The sequence below is a fragment of the Amblyomma maculatum genome, chromosome 5, assembly GCF_055883805.1.
Source record: "Amblyomma maculatum isolate TAMU_Amacu chromosome 5, ASM5588380v1, whole genome shotgun sequence".
Lineage (NCBI taxonomy): Eukaryota > Metazoa > Arthropoda > Arachnida > Ixodida > Ixodidae > Amblyomma > Amblyomma maculatum.
In genome coordinates, this window is record NC_139348.1 from 156,592,165 (window position 1) to 156,600,574 (window position 8,410).

The 8,410-nt window shown below is 44.6% G+C and overlaps 1 protein-coding gene across 6 annotated transcripts in view; it reads right to left on the minus strand.

Moving 5' to 3' along the window:
• Positions 1-8,181, minus strand: part of Usp7 (Ubiquitin-specific protease 7) — a 66,905-nt gene extending 58,724 nt beyond the window's left edge. For 2 of the 6 annotated variants that reach the window (XM_084604802.1, XM_084604803.1), the window contains exon 1: positions 7,514-7,880. In XM_084604802.1, the coding sequence (XP_084460928.1) occupies positions 7,514-7,586 (73 nt within the window). In that variant the 5' untranslated portion in view covers positions 7,587-7,880. Of the gene's footprint in view, positions 1-6,551; positions 6,674-7,513; positions 7,881-7,964 lie in introns of those variants that run through there. The other 4 variants (XM_084604805.1, XM_084604806.1, XM_084604804.1 and 1 more) reach the window with 4 other exon arrangements.
• Positions 8,182-8,410: the final 229 nt, after the last annotated feature.

The window sequence follows — 8,410 nt, forward strand, 5'->3', positions numbered from 1 at the left end:
AGAAGCACAGTACAGGGTAAACCAACCTAAAACAATGGAAAACGAGACTGTTGGTGGCTGAGGACATGATTACATGCATCAACAAAGATAATGATGCAATGAAGAAATGTCTCCCATATGTGTTGCATTAAAAAGAATTCCACTTTGTCAGCATTCTCATGCCAGTGCTCGATCGTGTCTCCACTATTTCAAGTAAAGTTTATGACTGCAGGAGCTATCTTTCAAGGTAAGAAATAAGCCTGCGAGTAAATAAATAATGTAATACAACTATTTCCAGGGTCATGTTTTGTTGGACATATTGAACATGCTGCGGTCAATTTAAGAAAGCACGTAATGAACACAGCACAGTCATTAGCCGAGACTACTTGCCCACACAGCATTTTCCCGTGAGCTCTGTGCAATGTCCAGCACTGACGTGGACACTAAAAGTTCAGTAACAGCAAGTAGCATGCCTATGCAAAATAAACAAACATAGGTATTTTACAAAGCATCGAAATGATGCTAGCACAAACAGAGCGGAGTGTTACACAGGAAGCGTTGCACAGGTCTGCGTGATTAGCTTGTACTGAGGATTGAACTTTCATTCTCAAGGTCTAAGCACAGTGAAACAGTGGCAAAAATTTGCGGGATAGAGACACTGCATACTGAGCCATGTACTGTAACAAGGCCATGAATGCCTATGTCCCACAACGCACGCGCGCGCCACGAGGAACCCAGCTACACAATACACAGTACCGCCAGAGCTCTGCACGAGCTCGGGCTGAGGCCGGAACGTGTAAAGCCCCTCAAAGGAACATTACCTGCCCGGGCAAGGCTCGAGCTTTAAGCTGCAGGCTGGATCAGGCCTTGGCCCACACATAGATGTTTAATGTTTTAATGTTTGCTTTTGATTCACTATTAAAAAGTGAAGTACCCTTGGAGCATTGCAGCAGCAACATAAATGAAATAAAGCTATAAAAAAGTAAAAGTTCGCTGACTTATTATATTGCTCCAGCAGCTCAGTGGTTAAGGCCCTCTGCGAATGAGCGACGGTACCCTAGCTCGATCCCGACTATGGCGGCCGCATTTTGATTCACCAGAGAGCATGACACCGGTGTACCGTGCAGTGTCAGTGCATGTTAAAGAACCACGGGTGGTTGAAATGATTCGGAGCCTTCCACTACGGCGTCCCTCATAGCCAGAGTCAGTTTGGAAGGCTTTTTTTTCTTTTCGTGTGTTGAAAGGCGACCAGTTCGGCCATGAATTCAGACTGTGGCATGTTCATTAAAAAAAAAAAAAAAAAGCACTAAAAAAAAATGTCCTCGCACTCCACTTTAAATACTCAGGACATCACGGGCCGTGAAATATGAAAATCTTGAGGGACTGCAAAATAGTTTATTACGTGAGCATGCAATCCTTTTCATTTGGCTCTTGGAACTTCCGAGCTCCTTTATGTTATCTCTGCGCATCTACAAAATCTTTAAAAAAAAAGCAGATTGAGCAGACACTCCTCACTATCACTTCCTTTTGTGTTGAAAATTCTTTTGCCTCATTACTGCGGTTTGAGCTAATCTGTCTAACAGATCTTACTTCGTGTAATAGGAATCTACTTGCTCACAGCGAGTAATTTACCTCGTGCATTATTGTGAGAACGGGCCGGGGCCAGGCCCTGGCTTCGCCCATAGATTTGTGGGCCAGAGCCCTGCAGGCCCCAAGATTTGTGGGCCGGACCGGAGTCAGTAAAAGCAAAAAATTAGCAGGCCTAAGTCGGACCCCGGCTTGAAGCCGCAAGTTTGGGCTGGCATCAGGCTTCAGAGTATTGGGCTTCAAATTCAGGCCTATGCAGAGCTCTAGTACAGCCTCCTCACGACGAATACGCAGTGTCCAGTTCTCCAGTTGTAAACGAGTCTAGCACAACTCAAAAACAAGGAAGTAAATGCCCTTCAAAAGAAGCAGGCCTTCCAACCAATGGTGTTGATCTTTGTTCAAGGCATCATGGGCAACCAACCATGTACACTCTTGCGCAAAAATGGAGAGACTGCGCAGTTTGAAAAAACTGCGGGCCAGCTTTTTTTCTGACGGTGAAGCGGTTATTTCCAAGTTATGCATAAGGTAGCCTTACTAATATACTTACCATCTGGCCCAAATTTGTCAGGTGCATCTTTTCCTACAGAAACATATTACGTATCGGTTCGTGTGGTCTCTCCCCTTTTGCGCAGGGGTGCACCTGTTAGCAGCAATAGCAGGTGAGAAGTGGTTAACGGCGATGTCGAAGCTGGCCTCTCTCAGTCAAGATGTCATGTTTATGTAAGTTGCTCTGAGCTAGTTTTGTATTATAGATACAAAATCTGCCACGAACGACTGGAACATACACTTGAAACCCTTAGCAAAAAGCAATGCAAGATCATCGAAAGCTAAACAAGAGAAACAAATGCCCCCCCCCCCCCCCTCCCCATGAAAAAACAAAAACTTTCAAATAAACAAATGAGGACAACTCCAACAAGTATTAGGTTCTAATGAAATCGACTCTACAGCAGTTCTTTTTGAATAAGATGGTGTTTTTATAAGGCTCCTGAAGGCAAGCTGAACTGTTTACATAATGATTAAATGAAATGACTCAAAAGAAGTGTAACGGAACCATGGAAGCAGTGTAGTAAGTGTGCGCGTATGAATAAAATATGAATAAGCATGAATCAACGCTTTGTAATGATGGGCTCTAGATTATTTAAGACCACGTAGAGTTGAATGCATGCTGCTGATATTGAGTAGCACAAAGCAAAAACATTTTTGTATTTTATGGCTACCACAGCAAGGATGAAACCTGTAACCTAGGGATTTTGACCAAAGTCACCAAGCCACCACAATGGGCACCGTGCACATACCTGTGAGACTGCACAACTATTTATGAATGATAATGAAAATTTTCTTGCCTGTGCAATGCATGTGCATTTCTGACTGAAACCTTCAAAAACTTTCAAAACTAGTACAACAATTTTGGGACAACAAACCATAAGTAAAAGGAATGAGTTGATGCCATTGGGTAGAGGGGCCTTTCCCTGTAGTGGGGCACCTGGCATTGTTTCTGCACTTGCTCAACCGCAGAACGCAACTACACCTATTTCACTCAGTTGCCCAGCATTTGTATGGCAGTTGCAATTCACAAGTTCGCAACTAAAGCACGCATTTTCATTATGAGAGCAACTGTCTTTTGTGCTGCAGTCACTTTCTGCGGATATGTTTACCCTTCTTTTGCATACTACTGATCCTTCGCAGCTGTTAATGAAAACCTTTCTGATGTCTTAAGATAACACAAAAAACAAAAAAATGGAAACTAAGCTGGCCCCTGCAGAAAAGAGGAGCATCATTTTCAAGACTAGAAAAGGAGCAGAAAAGGACACACGAGCTGGCTTCACAGAGCAAGAAACAGACCTGGGATGGCTAATACAACTTATGTCCTGCCACTCATCAGGTTCTCGTAACATTGTAAATTGTGTCCTATGTTCATATCATGTAAGTAAGAAAAAAATGACTGGTCGATTTCAGTGCTGCCACAGTATGCAAGCCTGGTAAAAAAAAAATTAAATAATATGGGCCGAGAGGTTGGACGTGCACTGAACTCACCCAGTCCAAAGACTAAGGATTAGACACACCTTCTCGGACAGTTTCTTTTTTTCTCACGATAATTAAATTATGAGGCTCTGAAAATTAAAAAAAAAAGGGCTCTATGCATACAGGATGTGGATAATGTGCATTGAAGGAACAGTAACCACTGCACATAGATGGCAAACTAGAATGCTAATGAGTATATAAAAGTTCACATTACTCAGAAAATTTTGGTCGGTTAAAATATGACGTGTCATGTGGGGAAGTGTTAGCTAATAATTACTGACCACATAGGAAAATGGGGTTTAAAATTCCAAAGCAACATGGGCTTGTTTAATGTGGGGATTGGAGTTTTTGGTTTTTATTTTGTTGAAGTTGAACATTTTTGTTTGTTTTGAAAAAGTAACTTTTTTTTCTGGCTAATGTTGCTTTTCTTTTACGGGCCAATTTCTCTTCAATGACGAAATGTTGCCTTCTTACTCAAGTCATTCAAAAACTATTTTGGTCTTTCTGTTAGCCAAGGCAGAGTATCTAAATAACACAAAAATGGTCACATAGCTGTGCTACCACAAATAAAATTAGATGAAGGGCTGTCAAAGAAAAACAACTACAAGTTTACAAGCAAAAACTGTTGCTGCACTGAGCTGAGCAAGAAGGCATGGAATTGCACTGCCTAGCTAGGGATCTGTCGCTGGATCATTAAAGTATCTAGAACATGACCAGTTTTCATGAGATTTCAGAACAGCTCAGTAACGTCTTACCACACCCCTGGTTTCTGCACTTTGTAAATTTTGACCGCGCTTAACTCATACTCAATAGCCAGCTAGCTGCGACGTGCATATGCCCTGGCAGTTGACCTTTTTTTGGTTAAAACCAAATCCTGTAAACTGAAACTGCCATATTTTTATTGATTTCTGCTTGTTTGTTTTTTATTTTAAACTGAGCCGTCCAACCCTCACCTGTAAGGAAAATTATAGTGGAGGGCTCTGGATTAAAGGGGGATGGCAAGTTATGAGGTGTGGGTAAGGATTCTTCAATGGTTCTCAATTTGTGTCAGGAAGTTGGCTGTGTTATTTACGAACGAGGCGTCCAGCACACAAAGTTTTATTGAAAACTGCAAGCAGATATTAAGTAAAAAAATTAAATGTGTAAAGCAATGCATTAAGAAAGGTAAATTTACAAAAAAAACTGCTGCCACCAGAACAGAAATTCACAGCAACATTATTATACGCAGTATTGACTGAAGTAAGCACAGTTCTTTCATTAAATAAAAAAATTATCCTTCACATTCAGTTTATCACTACTTCTTCAGCAATTAAATATATATTAAAAAAACCTTTAGGTGAAACCTGCTTTAATTCAGTAGATGCAGCAAGCATAGACAAGTTTTCTGAGAGTTTAATTTTATTTCTTATAATGGTTGATAAGAAAATGCTCCAATAGGCACCAAAACAGCAATTTTTATAAATTGTGTTATAATTGTTTTTGCCTTTTGGCAACACATGCACCTGGGCATATTGTTTCCTTTCATCTTGTTCACTTCAGAAAACCATTTCTGCTTGCTTGGCTGGGCTTTCCTTGACTTTTTTTTTTTTTTTTTTTTTCAATTGTGCTGAGCCTCGGAAGTCTCCTTTTGGCTACGCGAGCACTGTCCAATCCCGCTTAGGCCTACAGTGCTGAATACCCCCACCGTTTTGTCAACCCCCTCAATGACTTCCTTCGTTGTCTAATTTGAGTCACTGTAGTAGCCACCTGCATAGCCCACGTTGTTGCTTGACAATGAGATGAGTAATCCAGAAAAAAAAAAAAAAAAGAAGTTTGTGTGCAGTGGATATACAATGTTCTGCAACTTTATCGGAACAGTCTTAAAATTCTCCCGCCTCGACCAGTGGGAAAATTTCTAAGATGGTTCCGATAAAGTTCCGATAAACACTGTATATATGTACGATGATATTACGAAAGCATCCTGGTACGCTGCTAAAAAGCCCTGAAAAGCACGGTTTGTAGCGCTTGAAACAAGGTCATCTGCCGGCAAGAATAAGAACCAAACTAAAGATGCAAATCGCCTACGATACTTCAGAAGAAACAATTTTAACAGTTTTATGTGCAAATTGTTTCAAAAACATGATCTATAGACTTTTGCATCGGGCGAGGAAGTTGTCGAAATTCCTCCTCTCTGGACAGTCAGAAACCGGTTTCGCTGCAGCTTGCACAGTGCTTGCAGCGCAGTGAACACGACTGTCCAGTGAACAATATGGCAGTGCCCAGGGAGCCCAAAATGCAAAGGTCTATACTATCAGCCACGCCTTCTGTTCAGATGTGCTATTTTTCATCCACAAAATTAAAAAAAAAAATTTATGCAGATTTTACCTACCCTTATTCCCCCTTCCCCGTAATCGCTGCCACCTGGGATTGTCTAACATGCACTGACACTGCACAGCACACAGAAGCACCGCGAGAAATGAAATTTTCACACTTAAAGCAAAGCAATACATTTGATAAGGCACATAAGGTGGATATGGCAAACATGAGGCAAACAGGCCTTCAGCACTAGAAATGTAGTACTATGAAGGAACTGCATTCTGACCCTGTCCTAAACAACTTGTTCGAGGCCTCGCGACTGACAACAGCTTATGCACTGAAGCAAGCGTCCAATGATTGCGGCAACAAATGACGGTCACGCGGGTGCCAAGTTAGCAGAGCCACTCGAGCTGCCAAACAGAGCACTCGACTAGAGAAAGCGGTAGATGTCAGCCGCAAACGTGACAAAACCTAACCACCACAATCGAAGAAGGGTTAACCGTGTGCGGCACCAACGCTGTGTGAACATTTTAAAGCAGCCAAAAGAAAAACCAGACACAAACAGACGCCCCCGCACACCTACCAACGAAGTAAGGCGCGTTGTTGCCTAATCAAAATGCGCAGAGGCTCGAAAATAGAAAGTGCACGAATCTCGAGTGCTTGCTTACGTTCGGCGGCCGCAGCGGCTGTCATCGCCCAATGTCACGACTTCGCCGGCCCGCTCATAGGCGACGCCAGACAGCAGAATTCAACAGCCGCTGACAAATTTTCGCCCTTCGGCACCGCTAGCAGATCCCAAGCAGCGGCGGATGTCCACCAAAGGCGCGGCAAAGCCGTGTGGCCGGCCGCTACTGCCTTTCTTTTTTCTTCCTTGTCACAATCGCGTCGATGCTTTGGCCGTGCCGGGAGCACGAGACAGCCACCGTCTTCACTCCGACGAGAACTTCGCCTCCGGCTCCCATCTCCAACCCGTTTTTTCTTTCATTCGCGTCCACTCATTCGGCCTCCGCCTTTTTTATTTTTCTTTTCCCTTCCAACCATCGATGCCGGACACAGCTGTGTCGACCCCGCCACTACCGTTACTTCGCTCTTAATTAGCAACCTCCTCTTCAAAAGAAAAAGCCGACGCCAAAGCGCAACGCCTTCGGCGCGCGCTAGCTCGCTCCCGGCACCCCGCTGTCGGCGCTACACACCGGGCGAAGCCTAACGCCGCATCGGGCCGGCACCGCCACCGCAGCCGCGAGCTGCCGGGTCGGGCGCGGTTAACGGGCATCACGCCGGTGCCGTTTTCGCCGCGGATCGGTCGGCATCGCCGTGCATCGGTGACAACTTAGGCCTAACATAGGCTTAGGTTCCCTGCTTGAGCCAGCGTAACCGGCGATGATACGTCAAAAAAACACCCGCGGACACGGCGACGGCACTGCCCTATTCGGTTTGTTTTTCTTTTTTTCCAACCGGGCTCGCGCCGCCACGGCCGCTCCGCATCATGCCTCGCCACAGACACCGCAAGCACCACCACAAGCACCGCAAGAAAAAAGAGCGCTACAGCAACTCCGGCTCACGACACTGACGCTCGGCGCTTGGAAAACGGATAAACAAGGGAAGGCCGGGAAAGAAGAGAAACTCATACCACCTTCTTGTGTATCCATCGCTTCGGGCTCAGCGTGATTGTTGTCTTTGTCATTAGGGAGAGCGTTGTTCATAGTGAGTTCGACGGCAGAGGTGTCTCGCGTTCGCTTAGATCGGGCCGAGCTGTTCGCGCGTTCTTTGCCTGTCGCCTGGGAGCTTTTGCCGGACACTGTCACTTTGACGTGCTTGCTCGCAATTCGCCCAATGTCTGCTGGTGTCAGCCCCCCAGACAGGGGAAACCATCCAACGACAAACTGTACTTGAGGGCACCGCTACGCAGGCAGACTCCGCACGGTTCATGTGAATAAACAAGATGGTGGAGCAAGGGACATAGCGCGAAGCACGCTGGGCTAGCTTACAGAGACTCGCTGGACGTATGCGATCGTAACTAGAGGACGAAAAGAGAGAGAGAAGAAAAAAAAATAAACAAGAGGGGACGCCACTAGACTTACCAGCGTTGGGTTCCGTGGGCGCGATGATGGTGAATAAAAGGTGAGCGAACATTGAAACGAAGAGAAAGGCACGGTTAAAAGCGAGTAAACTTTCCCTTTCGCTGCGTTAAAATCCTGCTAGACCCGAACTGGCAGAGCTCATATCCCACGGACACAGGGCGGTTGAATGCCAAATTTTTAACTGCGAAGCCAGCTGGCAAGATGACAGATAAGTGACTGCGCAGACATTTGCTGCGCAACAATGCTAGGTTTCTAAAACAGTTGTCATGACATTGATAAGCGCACAGATAATGTAAATTTGGTGTTACTTTGCTTTCGTAACAGTTTTACATATTTTTCCGCCGCTTTACGTCTCTTTGAAAAGGGAATCGGAGAATTTGGCAACCTAAGTTCGAAGAGAATATTTTAAATTTAATGTAAGTGTGATTGGATTTGTTTTAAACCTT